The sequence below is a fragment of the Amblyomma americanum genome, chromosome 7 (genome assembly GCF_052857255.1).
Source record: "Amblyomma americanum isolate KBUSLIRL-KWMA chromosome 7, ASM5285725v1, whole genome shotgun sequence".
Classification (NCBI taxonomy): Eukaryota; Metazoa; Arthropoda; class Arachnida; order Ixodida; family Ixodidae; genus Amblyomma; species Amblyomma americanum.
Genome location: NC_135503.1, coordinates 57,193,310 through 57,214,917, shown reverse-complemented (window position 1 = coordinate 57,214,917; position 21,608 = coordinate 57,193,310). Strand labels below are relative to the sequence as shown.

At 50.8% G+C, this 21,608-nt stretch overlaps 1 protein-coding gene across 1 annotated transcript in view; it reads left to right on the top strand.

Moving 5' to 3' along the window:
• Spt3 (Transcription initiation protein Spt3) overlaps positions 1-21,608 on the top strand; it is a 118,723-nt gene that overhangs the window by 13,016 nt on the left and 84,099 nt on the right. Inside the window, exon 2 of the mRNA XM_077632305.1 lies at positions 7,675-7,823. Within this exon, the coding sequence (XP_077488431.1) occupies positions 7,675-7,823 (149 nt within the window). The remainder of the gene's footprint in view (positions 1-7,674; positions 7,824-21,608) is intronic.

Genomic DNA, 21,608 nt, shown 5'->3' with positions numbered 1-21,608 from the left:
AGCGTCGCAAGTTTGGCGGGACCAGCTTTCGGGGTTGGGAGATGCTGGAAGAAGAGGGGGGGGGGGGGGGGTTATGGAAGCACCACACTCGCACATACGCACACACGTCGGCGGAGAGATGGATTTTTCGAGAGGGAAGGAAAGACGCAGAAAGTGCGGTCTAGCGCGTGGTTGCCGGGATGGCGGGAGGGAAAGGGAGTGGGGAAGGGGGAAAGCGGCGGTGCCCCTGCGTCCCCTCGGGGCAGATCACTGATTTCTTTCGGGGCCACGGCTTTCTCTCGCCTGTCGGGGGCAATCCGGAATCATCCGCCTGATCCTGATCCTCTGTCGCGACTCCTTTTTCTCTTCGGCGCGTCCTCTCGCTTCCTTTCCCCCGCTTTCCTTTATTTCCCGGCGCGCTTCTTTCTGGTTGCCTTCTGGGCGTCGTCGTTTTGAGGTCTCATTTCTTTCCTTCCCCGTGTGGCTGCCCGCGACGCTGCCGCGCGGTGGTTCTGCTGGCGGCGGCGTCGGCGTCCTGATACCGACGTACCGCGTCCAGTGATCAGGTGAAAGAGTGAAGAGGGAAAAAGAAAAAGGGAAAATAGTGCGAAGTTCTCCTTCCTCCACTCCTTTCTAGTGTGGGCGTGCTCCTTTCGACGAGACGACAGGCTCGGGTGCTCGGCTCGAGGACGCGGGTTGAATCCTGGCCGTTGCGTCCGCGTTTTGGTTGGAGGCGAAACACAAAAGGCACGCGTGTGCTGCGCGATGTTAGTGCACGTTAAGTAATCACAGGTGGTCAAAACTATTCCTAAGCCCTCCCCTATGGCACCACTTTCTCTCCTTCCTTCACTACGCGACTGAGGTGTACGCTGATAAGGGTGGCAGTTACCTCGCCCTCTCTTTCCTCAAAACGAAATTTCAAACTGTGACAACCAAGAGGCTATGATTTCAGAGCACCGTGCACACGGATCATCAGTGAAGGCTGTGTTGTGCAATCATAGCATCTTCGACGTGCACAGCTATAGTGCCCATGCCTTTTGCCTGAGAAGCAATGCCTGCCCCTACGATGTTTCATCCATGTCTGGGGTGCTTGGGCCGTCTGTCGGCCATTGGAAAAAAGCCTCAAGGCAGAGTGCTGGAGGCAAGTCGGATTCTTCAATACTTGGCTTCGAAGTGTGTGCTTTCAACGCTTTTGCCTTGGATTGTCTAGTTGGAGGCGTTGGCGTGACTTTCAGCGCACAACCCAGCACTCGATTGAATTCCTCTGGAATTTCCTACGTCATCAGCTTCCAAGGACAGGCAGAAGGAGAGAAGTGGGCGTTGCTCCAGTCACTTTCCTCGGCAACGCGTGTTAAAGCATGACCCAAGTACAGTCATCGGTGGACAAGCACAACCTACTAGCGCCTGTGCAGAGGGTGGCCATCATCAAGGCACCGGCTGAAGAGCGACCATCCTGCCTTCTTGAAAGCGTAGACAGTTTGCGGAGGAATTTCACTGAGAAGTCCGGTACCGCCCTGTGCTGTCGCCTGCGTCTGTCCTGTGTCTGTTGCGGCTTTTAGTCGTTATGTCTCACGGGACATGGCTATGCCAAAAAAAATATCTTCTACTCGGAAGTAACATTTGGCGCAACCTATGAGCCACCCTGCGCAGTGAGGACCCTGCTGTCCAGAACATGGTGGAAAGGGGACGAGCAGTGTTTCAAGCCAGTGGGCTCGCGGACTGAGACCAGGCAACTTTTAAGCTGTCAATAAATGTTTTTTTTTCATCCTCCTCTTCCTCTCAAAGCAACGACGTCTATGGTTTATGGGGGTTTTAACGTCCCAAAGCGACTCGGGCTATGAGAGACGCCGTAGTGAAGGGCTCCGGAAATTTCGACCACCTGGGGTTCTTTAGTGGTGTATCCAGACGGCGGGCCACGGACTGTCCCGCGGACCGGTTACGTCGGGTCGACCGCGCGTGGCCCGGCCGGGCCTGGCCGGTGACAGCATCCACACGACGGACCAGAAGAGCAGACGACAAGGCGGGCCAAGCCTCTGCGATCAGCCTGCAGCAATGCTCGTCTCGCGCTTCGACATTCGGCGGCGAGAGCAAGCGGAATCCACCGCCGCGGCAGAGATTCCGCTTAAATACCCAGCGGAAAGCTCGACCGGTACGGGACATAGGTATTTCTGCCGCGGCAAGGAGGTTGCATTCCCACAGCGACAAACATGGCGGCACGCTTCGAAGCAGGACCGCTCGCTTCGGACTGGATTCATTGTTGTTACTGCCTTTTTTGTTGCGTTCACTGGCAATAAATGGCGCACCCATTTCTCGCTTGGTCTCACCTCGGCTATAAGAAGGCGTATGAGTGAAAGATTTGTATGAGTTAAAAGATTTTTTTAGAGTGACGATTGCGCCCCTTCTAGGCTTAAACGGAGCGTACGTTTGTTGACAGAAATAGTTACCCGTCCTAACAACTAGATGGCGCCACAGGGCTGAGCGTATCCTCCCGTCTGTTTTTGCCTACTCTGAAATAAAAGTGGGAAATGTGAGAAATGTTGTAACGTGCCGAAAAATACCTGCGTTTCGCGTACATGAGAGTGCATACGCTTATGGCACGTAGACAGCGTCAATTGCTGTTTTCTAACCGTATCTGTGTACGACTAATTTCGCTCGCTATCGCCGGCGAATGCCCAATTATGAACGAGCCATAAAGCTGTACTAAGGCCAAAAAGTAAAACGTAGCGTCGTCCGACCACGTTGACATGTTAACAGTGGAAGCAAAACTACTTTCGCTGGTGTCGCCTCGACTGCCGAGAGCACTGTGCCGGGAAAGACCAGTGTGGTGTAATTGCCAGACCTGATGTGTGCGAGTACGCGCTAAAAAGGCCGTGATCCGCCGCCAGAAAAAAATGTTCTCGCATTTCTCGCGCGATTCGGCCCGCGGACCATGCGCGGACCTCGTAGACCGGAAGCGAAAACCCACGTGACTACTAGTCCGCGGGCCAAAACAGGTCCGTAGTCCGTCGTCTGGATACACCTTAACGTCAAATGACAGCGAACATTACAGGGACCTCTATAATTTCGCCTCCATCGAAATTCGACCGCCGCGGCCGGGATCCAACCCGCGGCTTTCGGGCCAGCAGCTGAGAATGACGTCTATGAACCGAGGTGTCGGTCTGCACAGCTTCATCAGCTTACTCTTGGGAACGAACTCTGGAAGCTTCTTTTCTTCCGACCCCTTCCTAACTTTACGTGTGACGTCCTTTCCGCGAATTGTCGATGGAGAAAACCAGCGTACTCCGAAAGGTCCCCTCGCCGTCTTCATGCAAGGGTTGTATTCCGCACGTTTGGGTTCGAATTGATACAAAAACACGAAGTTCGTCGCCCAACTCTTGAACTAACCGTTTGTGGTGACACACTCTGCGCACATTTCCGCGCATCCTCCACGTTGTTATCATCCGGGCCAGCGTAGCACGGCCACGCGCTGGACTGCGTTCCCGATAAAGCACGGCGCCACCGCTGCGTCACCCGAGGCATGAGTCGCCACCGGCGGCTACAAAAGCAGGCTGCCCGGCTGGGAAGAGCGGCTGCTTTCCTTCCGCTACCTAGACGAGCGTAGCGTCGGTATGCTCGTCCTCTGCCGTTGCTAATAAACAGCTTTTGCGTTTCGTTTAATGTCGGGATTCGTCCTTCTACCGAATGGCATCACTTGTTTGCCCTCGTGCCTAGTTGTTATATAGCCCTGAGAAGATGCTAATGCCAGGAACAAGTGGACCGCAGAAACGCAAGGCCCGACTGCGGGTTTGTATACTCGGGGAAAAAAAAAAAAACCGCACTGCGATGCGCAGCCTATCAAGCCGTAGTAAGGTGGTCGGAATTGTAGGCCGTGATAGGCCAAACCAGACCAACAAACCGTCGCTTGGTGCGAGGGTTGCTTGCTTTTCTCTGAAATGGACGGTGTAGAAAAGATACACCGAAGGGCTTGCACTGGCTGACGTATTTGTTTGTCTTTTTTTTCAGCTCGTCCCAAAAATCAGTTGCGATGGAGCAGTCTAATGTACTCGGGCTAAGCCTGGTGCCATAACCCCCAAATCGCTTCAGAGTCCACAGAGCGCGGAGTCTGCCACTTGTCTTCATTCTTTACTCAGATTTTGCTGTCCTCTCTTTCTCTGTCGGCTTTCTTTTTTTTCGGTTTTTGTTATCACCAAATTGCCGTTGACGTCTATTTTGCATTCGTCCCGTTGGCTCTCTTTGTGAGTTGTGCAACAGGGCCCGCGAGTGCGCCGAAGACCTGGCGGCGAAGTTTGGCGCAGTTGCGAGGTGTCAGCCGCAGGCTGGATTTTCTTCTTATCCTTTTACTTTCTCCTCCAGTTTTCTTAACCTTCTTCCTTTCTATCGCCGCCCCTCTTCTCACTGCTGTTATCTCTCCAGACGCGCTCTTGCCACTCCATAAGTGGTTGCGCGCGCTCACGACTAAGCCTCGCCTGCGGCATGTGGCGCCGATCTCGTTACGGGTGGTGATTGGATAGTTCCTAAGGAAAAGCAGTGGAGGAAAAGGAAGGGTTCTGTATGGGGGGGGGGGGGGGGGGGCAGAGATACGCTTATGCGTCGGGCCCCCATTTTCTGCTGCTGCCTCTGCTTCACGGGATGAGAGTGTACGCTTAGACGGCGGTGGCGGGCTTTTCTGTTCACGAGTTCCTTATTTCTTTGCTCTCTTCGTAATTTTCGTTTACTTTTCGCCTTGCGCTTGCTTTCGGTTCGCCTATTCGTTACGAAACTTTAGTAAGCTGTCATACCTCGCTGCGTTGCGCCCTGCTTTGGTCACGGATTGCGCCGGACGTTAAGAAATTGGGATGGATTTCGCCTCGGATCGACGTTGAAGCTCGGCTGTTCTGACGTCGTTCCGGACGGTTGAAAAATCTTACGTAAGTGACTTCAAGGTGTGCTAAGTGAATCGGCGGTCTCTGTGAAGGACTGCTGGTACTGAGGCCGCTGAGAGTGAGGGGTGAGGGATAATAAGCTAAGTGCGAACGTAATCTCGTTTGCGTCAGCGTCAAACGTCACGAAACAATTCACGGTAATTTCGTGCCATGGGACAAGTTTTGAAACGCTTTAGTCACGTAATGATCAGTCTGAGTGATGGGAATAAATCGGTAACCCCGCAACACTGCGTTGCTCCTAGCCAAGTGTTGCCTTATCACATAACAACCCTTTGGCCTCTTATTTACGTATGCCCGAAAACTAAAGGTGACGTAAGCCTAACCGAATGGCTCACTATAGGTAACGCGACCATCTGCTCAAGGGACGGAACCTCCGACCTGCGTTTCGACGATGTACGAGCGTGACGGCCGTAAGTGGTAGCGTGCTGAGTACGCCAACTGCAGTACTTACCCGGGTATCAGCTCCGGGTGTCGATAGCACTTGCTTGCTCTGTCCTCTTGCCCATCTGTGCTCGAAAGACATCCTTCTGTAATTCGGTTTTCCACCGGAGGGACTCGAAAGACGAATTGAAATTGGCTCTTAGGGGTATAGATTACCGCATTATACTGACAGGCTGCTTTAGCTTATAACGCAGTTTTTTTAGGGTATAAGAAATAAATACAGGTGTCGCTGCCTCGGGCCGTTTTCATAAGCAAACTGCGAGTGCGTCGGGGCAGATTTTTTAAATGCTGATCTGAAGCAAGGCTAAATCACCATTCACTTTCAGACGTGATCACGGAGTCCTTTTTGGTCTTGCCGCCTACATTTTTAGTCGTGTGGCGGAAAAAAGAAAAAAGATTACACGTTTTTATACCTGATTTTCACCGCAGGAAATCTGTATTTTGGTCTCCAACAAACTTCAAAAAGTAAGTGAGATCCTGGTAATCGATTTTCGTAACGAACAGGAACTGCATGCAGTTGTCCTCAGTTTAATGTGAACGTCTTTGACAGAAGCCCGCCTTTACTTGCAGTTGTAGGCCGTATACCGGCTCCTACGTTTGCTCTCTTCTGACCGAGGTCTGCTGCCTGCGGCGCGTGGACCGTTTAGCCTCCCTTGAAGAAGGGATGGTCGTTAATGGTCACAAAGTGGATGGATTTCAAGAGAGGGCGAACTTTAAAGTCTCGAAGGCGGATGAGGTTGGGAAGTTCGCGGGGATAAGGTGGACGCTGCTGGCGCAGGACAGGGTTGATTGGAGTGATATGGGAGAGGCCTTTAATCTACAGTGGGTGTAGTCAGGCTGCTGCTGATGATGATGGAAGAAGTGACCGAGTAGGTACGGTAACGTTTGGATTTCGTTTTCAACCCTTGGTTGAAGCCAGAGTCACCTCGAAGATTGCCTCGGTGCCCCGTGACGCTGAGTTACTGAAACGAGATTCTATTGGATCCGCACCACCAGCAACGCAACGAAAACTGCCGAGTTTAAAGCGTTGGTGCGCAGTAGTACCAGCGTCGGTGGAAACTCCCTTATGCAACGCGTCGGGATCGCTTCCGATTGTGCTGCTGCGAGCGTAGGAGAATTTAACAGCATTTTTTAAAAATATGTCCAGCTCTTCAAATAACGTATTTTTTTTTTTTCAATGACTGCTTTGCGAAGGTCTTTCTGTGTGATAAACAGCGTTATTGCAGTGGATCGCAACCGAAAAGTCCAGCGTCCAGGGGCTGTTCAATGGGTGTGGTGCCTGGTTAACTTGAGTCGCAAGGCATGTTCTTCGAGATTGTTCACTCTGTGTCTACGTGGTATTGAGGTGTAGCTATCGCCGTGATATCTTCGTCTAGGTGTTTCTGTACCTCGCAGTGATCTGCTTTCTCATTAGGAGTCACCCTCCCCGTGTCCTCCTGTCACGAGCGTGAGCTCTTTTTCTCTGCAGCTAAATGCTCCTCGGGGGGGGGGGGGGGGGGGGGGGGGGAGCATTTCCTCCGGGGGGGGGGGGGGGGGGGTCGAGCATTGCACCTCCGTGTCGCCCCAGTGTCTTGGACTACGTCTCTGTGTCCACAGATGTGCTTCATTCTTCGTGGCTTGAAATTGGGTTCTGTGCCGGGATCGTTGTTCAGTGGGTCGAGCCTACCTCTCGTGACTCCCGCTGAGCCGAGTAAATAAATAGAAGGTCATGCGGCTGCTTAAAAACGGGTCCGCTTGACGCGCAACTTAAATGATGTGAAGGATGAATGTGTTCCTCCCTTCTTTGTCTTTTTTTTTCTCTCTGTCGAACCACACACTTTTCTCAACGTCCGCCGCTGTGGATGAGGGTGGCGGCGCGTGAACACTCTCAAGGTTCGCTTGCACTGCACATAAATGCCCCTAGACTCAGAAGATTGGACAGCCGTCGCCGTAGCTCAGTTTGGTAGAGCGCCGAGGCGAAATTCGGAGGCCGTGGGTTCGGATCCTACCGCGCCTTGTGGTTGTTTTTCTTTTGCTCTCTAATTATCTTTAAAAATAATTACCCTAGTAAGCTCCCATTGATGAACGTCACAAATTAATAAAAAAAGTACATCCCCTATGCTTCTTGGCTTCGGTGAGTGTTGGCTTCCATCATATATGTCATACGAGCCATCTTTTTCCCTGCCCTTGCCACACATTTTTTAGCGCTTCGCCTTTCCCTTGCAGTAGTGTTTGTTGAAATTGGACACAAGTGGCGTTTCACATTGCCTGTTCGCCGTTGTTACTGGTGCCGTGCGCACTCGGCACAAGGTGAAGAGAAACCGCGCTGAAGGCACTCTCTCTCTGTCTGCAGACTCCCTCTGACTCCGGCTCGTCCGCCACCTCCAAGTCGGCGGCCTCTTCGAGCGGCTCGGGTGCCGGCGCTGCTGGCTCTTCCGCTGCATCGTCGTCCGCCTCTTCATCCGAGCATTCCTGGGTGCTCGCCGAGATCCAGGGCATGATGTGAGTGAACCAGCCTGGAGGCGCGGCTGTTATAGCTTCGCGCGAGCTACCGAGCGCTCATCACCTTATTACGGAATCCGAAAATCGGTAGCCCGTTCTCGCGAACGCTGTGCTCTGCGTGAGTCCAGCCGTGCAGTGGGGTTGCTCTGAGTACGCAGTGTCAGTGGCCGAAGTTTTGTTATTGAACAAACTAGCCCTCTTGTAGGACTTGAAGGTGGAACAAGCATACGCGCGTGCTACCGCGGCGTCACATCTCTCATGTCCCTGCTCACGGTCTGCCGTAGATTTCTGTTCATGCCGCCAATTTGATGTCCACTGGTGCCCAGTATCTATCTTCTCAGTGGTCAGTCTTGTATTAAGGTGAAAGTGTGTATAGTAGGCTCATCGTTATGGACAGGATTTCTGTCTTTTTTTTTTGAAGCTATCTCTTATTGCTTCAGGGCATAAAAACTATGAAGTGATGAGATGAGTAACATGGTTAAATAAATAAAAAAAGGTGGACTGATTTGATAAAATCAGCCCACCTTTTTTATGGACATGATTTGTGCGTCCTCTAAAGTGTCCGCTGCACCTGTCTATCAAATAAAATGAGAAATCTCGACGAGAATGGGTTCGAGCCCACGCGGGCAGAGCGCAGTGGATTAGCAGTCCATCGCCTTAACCACTCGGCCACCTAGTCCGACGGAACGAGGGAGTTTTAGAGGGCATACGTTGTAACTTGAACCGGATGTAGGAAACACACCGGATATAACCTAGGTATAGTATGTCGTAACTCGAAACCGAAACTAATTCGAGAAGCGTGCGACGATCGTGTTGAGCTAGAGAGCTCAACAGGACAACACAAAGGCTTTTGCCTTGATGCACGTAAGGTGACTTAACTGCTCTGTTTTTTCCTGTTGCAAGTGCTTTGGCTTCCGCTGTATAGTCGTGCGTTGAGCGCTTTAAATGTATTGTCACGCCTGATTCTTTGGAACCATTGTTAAAAAACATTTTTGATCTGGGATTTGAATAAATATAACTCGCCTCTCTTTCGGGCTTTGCATTTTGAAAAAGACCCAAGTACGGGTGTCGCTTGTACGACAACGTAACTGAGCTCGTTGTTCCAGTCTCTCGATTTGCGTGTTCATCACTGAGTTCACAGAATGTTAAAACAAGGTCCCCTATCGGACACTGCCTTTCTGTATTTTTTTTTTTTTTGCTGCCTGACATAGCGAGCGCACCTAAAAACTAACAGTTATTGCTTAGCGCGTCTCTAAAAAACTTTGCCGCATGGTGTAAAGTTTTTTTACGTTTCTATTTTTTTCCCCACTGTTCTCATGCTCCGCAAGTGGCCAACCATTGTCAGCTAGAAATGTGGCGGCCTCCCTCGGCGCCGTTTTTGATCTTGAATCGCAGCTTTGCAAGCTACGAAGAAAGGAGCCGTTCTTTCCTTTCTTTCCTGCGAGAGGACGCGTGAAGTGCACCTCTCTGTTCGTTTTTTTACTCTGCGAGTGAGCCCACAAGATATGACCACGATGCCTGCCATGCATTCATTGTCCCTGGGTGCGCGGATCATCACCTGCCGAAAGTTTGCGCTTCCTTGGAAAAACAAAGAAAAGTGATAGAAAGAAGAGTTTGGCGAACTTCTTCCACCGGCCGCGGAGAGAGGAGGGGAACCCTCGTGTCTTTCATCATGCCCGCCCCGCGGCTTTGTTCTTGTTGATATCCTCTCAACCACTCATTCACTCTCTTTGTGACGGCACAGCGCCCCTCACCCTCGCGGCTAGGTGTGTAGGAATCCGACCGCTCAGCGCATCGCGGGCAATATGGCCTCCGCGCGGCGGTCAATAAAGCCCACCACGCTGCTGGCTGGCAGCACCTGATGAAAAACCCTTCTTCCCCAAGTTCATCCCCACGCCGCTTCCACACCTTCGCTTTCTTTCTCTCTTCGTTTTATATTTCGCGGTGCAGCCGGGTTCCCGACATTCCTTGCTGCGGCAGCGTGGCGGCCAAGTTTTGCTGCTCATAATACACGCCGCACTTTTAATCCTTTCTCCTCCGGCACCCCGTGGCTGTGACCCCGACCCTCCCACCGTTCCCAGCCTACCCCCCTCTTCCTGGAGGCCGGTCGCGGGGAATGCACGTATGCGCGCAGCTCAGCGGTGGCGTTGGCGCGTTTTATTATTTTCTTTTTTGCCGATGCTTCGTATATGCTCGACTTGTACCGCCTATTTTTCCAGGCGTTGTCTCCATGGGCTTATACATTTATGAAGGCTGTAGATCTTCCAGTGTCGGGGTTCCAGTGTTTCCCTGACGCAGGCGCGTGCTAAGTTAACGAGGTGGGGAACGTGGCGCATTAGCAGGTAAAATTTAGCCCCGTAGCCTTTGTCTTGTCTTGCCAGTGCGAAGAATGAGGCCTGAATGTGACAGAACTGCTGGTAAATGTCTTTTTTTTCTTTTGCTGCTATAGACTTCGCATAGAATAACTTTTCACGTCTGAAGACTGAGATGGTTTGAAATCCTTCGTTATGGAGGGCTTATGACGAATGCCTCGACCCGCTGATCGCGTAGTAATGGACGCAGCGTTGCTGCCTTGCTTCGCGCCCTTGTTTTGATGTGGTCGCCGAAGCCTACGCCGAACTTTCGCCCTTCGGGATCAGCCACGAAGCTATTTTTGTAGCAGTGTAACCAAAACTTCGTCCCACGTCTCTGGGTGTGTGCACGTGCCTGCATGACGTCACTGAGCATGACGGCACTGGCGCTACAGCCTTCACTGGCACTGCATGACGGCACTGGAGACTGGCCTTAAGGGCACCCGGCGTCTTTCGCGTTGCGACTGTAGAAGTTACCTACATTGAAGTAACTGGAAAAAGTCGGGGCCGCGGTCGTCACCACAGCGGTGCCTTCCGCCAGCGACCTCTGCGTCGAGGTTGGGTTGCGTACGCCGTGAACAGTGGGACGCATGGTTCACCCGCTGGTCAAGTTGCATGCATGCAGCGTATGCACAGCCTTTGCCAAAGGTAACCAGGCTGCACGGTTTGTTTCTCTTTCGAATAATGGAGCCCTTACGGCTTCCCTAAAGATGAAAAAGTTCTCGGAAAGTGAGGACAAGGTTTCTCCTTAGCATATAGAGATTTAGAGCTCGTGGGCTGGCAAATAGTTTCAATATACGACTGCGAAGCGAACCACGCAGCCTGGTTACGTTTGGCAAAGACTGTACTCGCGGTCTCTCGCTTTCCCGACGTTTTACCCTGCGAATGAGTCGGGGTTTCTTTTTAGAAGTGAGATCGTTACTCAGGTTCCTAGGCCCGCGCTGCAGCGCGTGTTTTCAAAGCCCGGACAGCCCTGACGTTGTGGCCTCTGCTTGTCACAGCCGGAACCACATGCCGTCGCCGCGGTGGATGGTGCGGAATATGAGCACAGGCTCGAGGTATTCAGCGTTCGGCGCGGCGTTCGTGTGGCAAATAACCGCTGCCAGAACGGGAGGAAACAGTTGCCCTTTTTTTTCGTGACGAAGCGGCGACCGTAGTGGGTGGTTCCCACTTCTTGTTGATTGAATGCTACCGGAAAGCGTAAAAGGCGCGTTTGCGCCACCCTTCGAGCAACACTTGCTGAGTGCCGAGCTGCCGGCGCGGTTTCCGCTTAAGTGAAAAGGTATGGCTTTGTTTAAGACAAATAGCCATTGATTTTGATTGACAACCCAAAAGGGAAGGGGGCAGCGGGGTGGGAGAGAGGTCCTAGGCTGGATAGGCCTCTACTAATCTCTGGGCCAAATGTAGGATCTTGTCCTGGTCTCCAAGACAAATAGCCACTGCCGTAACAAATGCTGTTCATTTTCCAGGAGTGCAACACGGGTCATCACGATTTGGGCGTCTGTTATGTTCGGAGCAGCGGGGTGCTTGAAACGCGGCCTTTCCTTTAGGAATAAAATTTATAGATGTAAGCGAGCTATGTCGTTGGCTCTGAGTAGGCGAGGGGGGGGGGGGGGTTAAAGAAGAGAGATTAATTTCAATAAAGCTCGCAATGTTTACTTTGACCCCACCATTTAATTCATTAATGACACGTCCTGCAACGCCATGGCGAAAATCTCTTGAAGGCGTCCTGCTAGTTGTTCAAATGTTCTCGCGCACACTAGAAAAAGAATTCTCTTTTTTTTTTCAAGTGCACCGTGTTCGGCGCTAGTGGAATGCCCCGCCGACGTGCTCGTGGTGCGCAGCGGTGTGCTTGCTCTTTTCGACATGGCTGCGATGTGTACATTAACGCGATAGCGTTAAAGGCCTCGTCACCCAGAAAATCAGGCGTCGGCGTTGTGGGTAAAAAATCACTACTATGACTGAGGCAGGTGGTGTCCAGAGAGCAAACTGGCCATCGTTGCTGGTGGCAGTTAAATTTATGATTGGTCGCTTGGGAGGAGAAACCTGGCCCGCACAAGGCCCACCGCTGGGAGCACCTGCCATCGCAGGGCAGTGGCGCATCGCTTAACCGCTGCACCACTGCGCCAGGAGGGGCATGAGGTCTCCCAAGGGTCTATGTATGTTAAGTATATAATGACATTCTGCACATATATGTGCGAATTAACCCATTAAGCTATCGCGTCATACTCGTAAGGCAGAGATTCAGTGTCCTCGCCAATTTTTGTATTTTTTTTCCGGAATGGGTGTGTCAGCCCTCCCAAATGTGTGTTGTCGACATTGTTGCGGTGGTTCTGGCCGGAGTGGAGTGCGCATAGTGACACTGCCGCAGCATTCGGGCGCCTTCCGGGTTACTAACGAATTGTAGGTGTAGCTAACGCTCTGTGGCCTATGCTCTGCATATTGCTTGGTGTGTTCTGTGCGTATTGAGTTCGCGCTCTCCCGTTACACCGTTCGCTCGAGTTTTGAGCTGTGAAGATGTTGAGTTGCTAGCGCATCGCTAGTGACCCCCGGTCGCCGTAATGTGAAATGTGGTTGCTCTAGAAAACGTACCGTTCGTTGCTTCTGTTTGTCAGTGAAGCCGTCAGTGAAGCCTCGTTCCTGCCAGAATTACGTTGACGGTTTGCAAAAAAAAAAAAGGAAAATGAGGGCTGAAGTCACGCATTAATTAAAGTCCCACGCAGTAATGCACAGTTGTGGACAGTATCAGAGAGAACGAACTTGTTTCGCGAAATTGCGAATTTTCTGTTTACTTCTTTGCTATATTTGAGGATGGCTTTTGGATATTATACTCCAAGAGGAAAACTAGTTAGAAGATGAGAAAAAAAAAACTGCTTATCACACATAGTGATGGAGTAATAAAGAAATGAATGCTCAAACTATGTTCCCTTTTGTATTGCTCACGACTGTAAGTGGAAGCCTGAACGTTTCGCTCGCCCCTGCGTTCTCGGTGCGTCACCACACTGGAAGCGCCCCGGGCGGATCGGCCATCGGCGGCGGCGCGTTGCTCGCAGCTGGCGACGGCTTAGAGTCGCCGCCTGACGCCGCGATATATTCCCGAGTCGTGACGCGCCACCGCCAGCCAAAGCTGTGGCCCCTTCTGGGAGAGGGCGCCGGGGATAGATTCGCCAGGCGTGGCCTCGCGCTTATGGCGCTTTATGCGAGCCCTGCGCCAGCGGTCATCCGTCACCGCAGCGGAGCACCGGGAAAAGCCCCGGCATCCTGCTGATCGCTTGCTTTGTTTTGTTATTATTTTTGTTATTTGAACCCATCTCACTTTTCTTTTGCTCGTTCACATCCTTCGCTGTTATTGTGTGACTTTAGTAGCAACGATAGGTACCGCTTTTCCGTCATCTTTTTTTTTTTTCGGGAGAGGAGGAGGATGTTGACGTTCGGAAGCCGCTTGGCTGTTTTCATCGCGTTGAGGAGGTGGTCGCTGCGGCGAGTTTCGTCGACTGTTGCGTAAACTGGGCTGCTTGCTAGGCGTGCAGTACACTGATGGTCGGCGTCAAGCACGCCCGCGAGTTTATGTCGACGGATTCTTGGAGCTTAGTTCGCTTTCTCACTGCGCGCCTTCTCTGAATAGCGGTTGCTCTTCATGTCCTTATTTCGGCTCATGCTCGCTCGCGCGCTCTCGCCGCTTTGTTGCCGGGCCAAGAATGTGTTGCGAAACGCTGAGGGTCGCTTAAGAACGAACTTAAATAAGCGGAGTTGGTCGATGGGAAAGTAATTAATGCTGCTATTTTCAAAGCTGAGTGAAAGTCGCAGTTTAGTGCTGGGAGAGATTGCTAAAGTATGTAGGACAGTGCTGAGCCAAGCATCTGCGCTGGTTCAATCTCTAGAGACTTACGGATTACGGACGACAGAGCGCACCTTCTGGCCACGGCACCGGAGTGCGCAGGATTTCAAAGAAAAAAAAAATCTTCGCTGGCAACGATGGCAGTGGCGGCATGGCTGATATTTCAGACCGCATTCTGCAGAGGAGTAGAAACGGAAGTGGCAACATGCTACGCCTAATTTCAGTTTATGAAGCTTCATCGCATTCATGCAGTAAAATGGTCGTGGGAGGAAAATTTAACTTTTTTTTTTCAAATTGACTATATTGACGTGATTATGAATGTTGTGAATCAGGAGGAGGTGTAATCTTTTATAGCAGCTAGGGCCCCGAGGAATTAATCCCGATTTATGACGACGTCCAAAGTACGACAATTGAGGGGCCACAAGAGAACGCCCACATCAGGTCAATATGTGTTGAGTTTTGCTACCCTAAAAAATCGCACGTTCCCACGGAGGTGTATTGACGCATAATATGAATATCACACCCTTATAGCAGTATTTTCTGAATTACGCAAATGCGATAAACTATACTGCATAGGTCTAATTCATGCCACTGGCTTCACCTCTTTTGGTTAGCCTTTAATGGCTGCAATTTAAATAGCCATGCGTCCAGGGAATTTATAAAGAGTACCTATGTCTCCTCACTCTGCTATGACGGTAACCTCTAGTGTCGGGTCCTCGACTTGAAGTGGTCGCCGGGGGCCTTCGCGTAAATCTTACTTTTTTGTATCTTCATTATGTTAGGTTCCTTCAGAAGCTTCTGATTCTGACTTTTTTTTTGCTCAGAAATGTCTCGCCTTTTCTTTCTCAATATGCCTCACTTGTAACTAGCGGGGGTCACCTTTGCCGCTTTTTGTTTTTGTGCACTTTTTTATCTCCAGCCTTTCGGCGCCCACAGGGAACGGCGGCGAGAATGTTGTGCAGAGACGGCATAGTTCCCCGCTTACTGCAAACAGGTCTTCTTCCTTGAAAACCTGAGAACTGCAATGATATATTGGCCCAGGCATGTTCAGTTCTGAAATAAATGCAAGAAATTTATTTTGGGGGAGGTTTGAGGTGGTGGGTGTCGTTTTCCAACATAATTCAATAAAATCAAATTTTGGCTAAGACGAGGGGTGTCCAGTTAGTCAGCCTCCGGGGCCGTTGCCGTTTTGTAATTGCAAAGTTTTGCATTTAGATTTAGAGGAATAAATGTTATATTTTCTCGAGTCGACATCACCTTTTTATACGCTGTACTAACAGCAGCCATACACTTCCGGCACGAGTGCAGCTGGTCTAGTCGTTGCATGCCGTTATTCGAGTGAGATCGTCTCGCAGAGATAGTGTGCTTCTTTGTCGCGCTTCATCATTGCTGTTAGTTAACATCCAAAACTTATGTTAATGGGACACTTGAGGACAACTTGATTCAATTTTTGTTGTTATTAAACTTCTTTTCTGTGGCTCTTTCTGGATACGCTGATGTTTTTTTCGGCAGAATAACACGCATTTATTACTGAAGAAATCGCATTAGAAAATTTCCCCGCCACTCGTCTCAAACCCGTGACGTCTACATCGAAAGTGACTCTGTGGTCGTCGTATTCATGTAAATGGCGCTGTAGCCTAGCCTCTCAGATCCGCGATCAAAAAGAAAATGTGACAATGCACAGCAGTTTACTTGCGAAATAGGCTGGCGGTGGCGACACCCGTGTTTCACTTTCTGGCCTTTTCTATCTTATAAAATCTCCTGCTTAAGTGAAAGTAGCGTATTTTTGGTTAGAATGTGGTAATATATCAATACAGGTAATTTTAAACTTTTCCTTAATGGCCTTTTCAGCTGGCTTGTGAAGCGCTGTAATTAACCAGTGCGTCTGTTGGTTTTCCCGTGTCGTTTGGCATCTTGGTAGTCATCAAACTGAGTGTTTGTAGCTTGCCGTCCCTCGACTAGTTTACAGTCATTTTCCAAGACCCCGTTTAATGAGCAACCGCAATTTCTAGTGCACCTAGAAAGGAGCTGAGGGGCAGTACAGCCAAGTGCAACACTGTTCTCAATTCGAGTTATTGATCAATCCGCTCTCGCCCTACCATAAGCTTCCCGTCCCTGTTAGCTCAGTTGGTAGAGCGACTCCTCCGGTGAAGCGGTGGTCCCGGGTTCGAACCCCGGACCAGGACGAATTTTTCTTTAACTGCAAAGTTCCCGAGAAAGCAGTATAGCTTTCCTTTGTAGCCGTACGGCTGCGCTTGGGTGGATGCCAATGAGTAATTACTTCCTTATTACAGATTTACTCCACGTTGGGCGCTTTCTCTAAAACATTTGTCCAACGAGTGTTACTGCGCCGTGGTTTCTACAGGTTGTTCTGTTTTTTTTTGTTACAGTGGCTAGCATAGCGATAGGAATCGGCAATAGTAGTGTACCGCAGACAGGCGCTGTCCTGCCTTTAGCTCCCTTACCGCCCCCTCCCCCTGTTCTGCCTCCCAAGCAGAATTTATTCAAACTCTACTAGCGCTGTGTAAATATTTCTCCACCTAATTCCCCGTGTAGTAAAAGTAGTAGCGCTTATACAAACTGAATAATGCTCTGAGCAGTTGACTCAACTTTCCAATGCGTACCTCGAAAGGGGAAGTACTGCGAACATGACTTGTGGATGTTACTTCTAGTTCAATTCCTCCAGCGCACATGAAGTTGAACATTCCGTGAGAGTGCACTTGCTCACTCATAATAGCACTTATTGATGACCACTCCGCGTCATCAGGGATGTACTGCAAAGGAGTTCGCGAATTGTGTTCTGATTGTGAGTGTACCTGGCCTTGCCCGTACCTTACCTCTCTATCCCAACCCTGCATTTTTGTTGTTCGGCTTCACCTCACGTATCCTCTGTGTGCGGCAGAGCACGCTTTACAGGGAAAGAGCAGTTTTACGGTATATACGCTAATGCTGGACTTGATCAGCCATCAGTGGCGGAACGTGCTGTCATCTTTTGACTGCATTTATTTATTTGTTTAGTTGCTTACTATAATATGCACAGCACCAACATGACACTGAAGGAGGGTGGGGAGGTGGTGGGGTACGGAAATAACTGAAACAAACCGCTGGAATGTTTGAAAAGACTGAGAAAAAAGTGGTCATATTTCTCTGTGGTAATATTAAATTATACTTCATCAGCGAACTGTACTAGCGAAGAAATAATTGAAAATTAAACATACGTCACAGGGCATAGCTGGTGCTAGAGGGGATTCAGGGAATCGGGAAAAAATCACTCACGTAGCTGAATAGCAAGGCTTGCATACATTGCATCGACAAGCAGAAAAAAAAAAAAGCCACTTCCATCATTATTGATGTGGCTTTTCTTCTCTTGCAGCACCTACAACCTGTGTTGTGTGTTTCAGTTTCAGTTATTTCTTCTTTTTTTGTGGTTTGCTGCTGATGTATATTTTATTGTAGCTCACCACAGAGAAATGTGACCACTTCTTTTCAGGGTTCTTGAATGCATATACGCATATAAAAACATTCCAGTGTATTGTTTCTTTTATACCCTCTTCCCTGCAATACAATGGCGGCGCTGTGTGTGTGATAAACAAATATACCAATAAATAAATAAAATACTAAATAAATGCAGTTACAGAGCTACAAGGACACAGCCACGCTTTGCCGCTCATTGCTGATCAGTAAAGCATTTGCTTATGTACCGAGTGCCAGCTGTTCTTTCCCTGTAAAGGGTGCTCTGCCGTACTTAACTTTCAAGAGGTTTTAGAGCCCTACGTTTCGTTTAAAGTTACCACTTTGATCAAAATTGGTTCCAACCAAATAAGGGTCGCAACAACTGATGAATCTGTGCAAGGCGTTTGCAGCCGCCATTCGAACGTAGTGCCGATGTATCGTAATCGCGGCATTGTCAGTACGAGGTACAAGGCTGCACAACAACAACAAAAAAAGGTTTAATTAGCTGGAGATGTCTGCAGTGTAACAGGTACTTACTTGATGAGATGGCAATGCTTCATTACACATGCCTCGCACACTGTAAGTACGCTGTCGTGAGAACGAGCCTGGGAAAGGAACCCCGTATTTCCGCTCTCGCAATGTTTCCAAACTTTGTCTTGCCCTCTGTGTGGCTGCCCTTTGTCGAACCTGTGTCGGCACTGGTACGCAAGCTTTCCTCGCTGTGGTCGCCTGTCGTCATAGAAGCTGCGTTTCCCGGCGCGCTCGTTATTCGGGGCCGAGAAACGCTGTCCGCCGGGGACAACGGGGGGCAGTGAGGGAGACGCGCACGAGTTGGGGACCGGAGGTTGAGTCATCTCGCCGCAGTCTGCGATGGAGAGAGAGAGAGAGAGAAAGAAAGAAGAGGAATAGAAAGCGGCGGTCGCCTCGCTCGCAGAGCGGCCCGCTATATAGTGTACGACGACGCAGGGGTTACACTTGCCGCGCTGTATCTGCGGCGTCGGTGGCGGCTGGCTCGGCCGCCTGCGTCGCCGGAGCTAGGCCGAGGGAGCACAGCGCCGGATGAAAGGGGGGAAGGGGGGGAGGCCGTAGCCAGTCAAGCGGCTCGCGACCGCCTGGGCCCGCGCTGATAACAGGCCGCGGCGGAGGCCTTGTGGTTTGAAACCGCCAACGGGCGCCTCTCTCCAGAGCGCCGCCTCTTCCGCGGACGCCCGCGCTCTCGGAAAGCGTGGGAGGAAGCGAGGAAGAGAGAGAGAGCAAAGGAAGGATCGGAGGAGGTTTTCCTGCCTGTTCTAGCCGCCGCTTGATTCTGCATTTTTCATATTCTTTTGAAAAGCTCGAAGTGTCTAACTTTACGCGCACTGGAAGGAAAGGCGAGATGCGGAGGAGCTCGCTAGGAAATAAGCAAAACTGGCATGCTTAGTCGGGCTCACCCCTGATCCGGAATTTTTACATTTTTTTTTAAAATTCTTTCTCGAGATTTGAAGCTTTACTGCTGCCGGTGTGGTTTTTTCTCGGCCTCTGCGGGGAAGCAGCGAGAAGTTGGTCGTCCCGTAGCTCGGTGGCTGGAAGTGTGTATGTAGTTGGCGCAAGAGGGCGGGGGATATCTCTGGGTGAGAGTATATTGAAGTGAAAGAGGGCCCACGCCTCGCGTCTATCCTTCTTACCGCAGCTCCGTAAAGAGGAATGAGAAACAACAGTTTTCCCGCTGCGTTTGGCTCCTCTCCCACTTGGTTGTTTTCGGGCGCTGGAAGAGGATACGGGGGTAAGAAGAAAAGGTTGGGGCAGAGAGGCATGCCTAAATAACAGAAGTAAACAGAGGACCGGGAAGAAGTCGCGCTTGGCTGCGCCTTCGGTTTCGTTGGGCGTCGCCGCCGCTCGTACGCGTGCGCACACACACACCGCTTCTTCCGCTCTTGGGGAAGGCAGGCGCGGCGGACGTCAAAAATCCTTTATATCCTTCAGAGGGGAAATGGGCAGGGATGGGAGAGGCGGGGAAGAAAAGGAAAAAAGGCACGCGTGCACCAGCGCGCTTTTCTCTTCTGTTGTTTTCCCTGACGGGAAGGAAGGGGAGGAGATGGCGGGAAGCCGCCGTCGCCGCCGCAGCGCGCTGGCCGCTGACACCGCTCAGTGGCCCCTGCCGGCTGCGTCGTCGTCATTCTACTAATGCGCCTTGTCGGTGTTTGCCCCGCGGTCCTTTATAGATCCCCCGCCATCCCGGCCGGCGTTGAACGCGCCTTCTCTTTTTGTTTATGTCTTCCCTAAAGTCTGCCTTCGGTTTACGCGCTTCTTTCCCGCGCCCTGCGCCTCTGTTTCCTCCTTTTTTTTTTGCCAGGCCCGAAGGAGAAGGAGCCCTTGCGATATGGCCTCCTGGCCCGTGCCTTTTTTTCCGCTTTTTATTTTTTTAAGCGCGTGTGGTGTCACTTTTGGGGCGCTTTGCCTTTGATCTTCGCAGCGGAGACGCTTCGTAGCTCTTTCATTTTTCCCAATTTCTTTTTTTTTTACTTGCTGAAGTTTGACGTTGCCTCGGGAAGGAAGTCGCGTCGTCCGCCGCATCCTGGCCCTGCTGCTGGCTTTCGGGGATTGTTGCGTGGACTCTGCGCCTCCCCCGCCAGCTGACTCTGCTGTGCGTCCTTTTTCCGGTCGTCCCTTTCTTGTGCTTTTGCTGCATTGCGGCAATGCTTCGTGGCCGAGCTGCAGCGGAAGGCCGCCGCGGAGGCGAATCGTAGCCCTGGTTTTGCACGGGATACCGTGACGCTAGAAAGTTGACCGGTGGGGGAGAACTGTCGGCTTCGTCGCGACCGAGCCCCTGGCTCGAGCGCAGGAAGTGTACGCGCCCAGCGCATGCTCCTGTGAACCAGTTCGAGCGTGGCGTTTATGTATGCGTTCAAATGACACAGCGTTTATGAGGCTAGAAGTGTGCGCTGTGAAAGAGTGATTCTACAGTGTTTGAAACTGTTGAAAGAGCCAATTGTTTGATGCCTGACACTGGTGGACAGTTCTCTGTCGGTGAGTCTTAATGTTGCGAATGGGTCGGCGCTTGAAGTTTATTGGGTTGGAAAATAGGGGAAATCTGCTGGGTTAAAGCTAGGCGCTAAAAATAGCCGTGCACATTCACATGTGCGTTGAACGCGGTTTTTTCTTTTTCAGCTGACTGCAATAGGTACGTTTGCTAAACTGGGATGCTGCAGTCACCTCAACTGCGTGGGAGACTTTTCAGAATTGTGCGCTCGTGTTTGCCCAATCTAAGAAATGTACAAACAGTTGAGAATGAACTCTACGGACAACGTGCGATCGCATTGACAGCATCTACATTAAGAGTCTGTAGGCCGGAGCAAGTTTGCGTACTCGTGGAAGAAAGGCAAGGTGGTCCAAAATGACGGCATCGCTTCTGGTTAGGAAAGACGTTATCTTCTCTCTTTTTGTTTTTGCTTTTGTATGTGATTATGCTTCCTTTTTTGCTGAGGTCTTCTTTTTTTTTTCATAGCTCATCTGTTAGTTTAGTGCCGAGCTGTCGACATAAAACGCTTCGTGGCGAAAACCTTACAGTTGTCTCCATCCTTCGTTGTTTGGGTGAAATCTCGGTGTAACTAACATTTCGATAGAAGCTGGGGTCCCACAAAGGCATCACGAGAATACCGATTCAGGGAAAAAGTTCGGACAAATCTGCTAAGTAATCCGATATTATTTTTTCTCTTTTTTTTTTACGGCCGTCGTTTACCGTACTTACGTATTTATTGCTCGTCTCGGCAACTCAGTTAAACTTGGTGCGGTTACAACCCCGGGCTTTACTTGGCCGGCCTGCACGAAACGCGCAGTAGCGGGACGCGGCGAGTGCGCGCTGCGCCAAAGTCACGGCTGCCCGCAGGGACACGGCGAGTGTGAGTTAGCGCTCGTAAACGCTTTAACGACTTTGGTCGCGTAAAAACTGACCGTGCGGCCGACGCCGAGAGAAGCTGGCGCGCCGAGACCTCACGAGGCCCTAAGGTCGAGTTTGGGGTTTCGGTCCGTCGTGCTGCACGCTGGTCGAGAGCGGAGGCAAAAAAAAAAAAATACTGGACATAACAACTTCGGCTTTTACGCGTGTTTTTCTCCACGTCAACAGTGGCCACAATGCCACGGCTGTATGTCTATCGCTGTGCATTG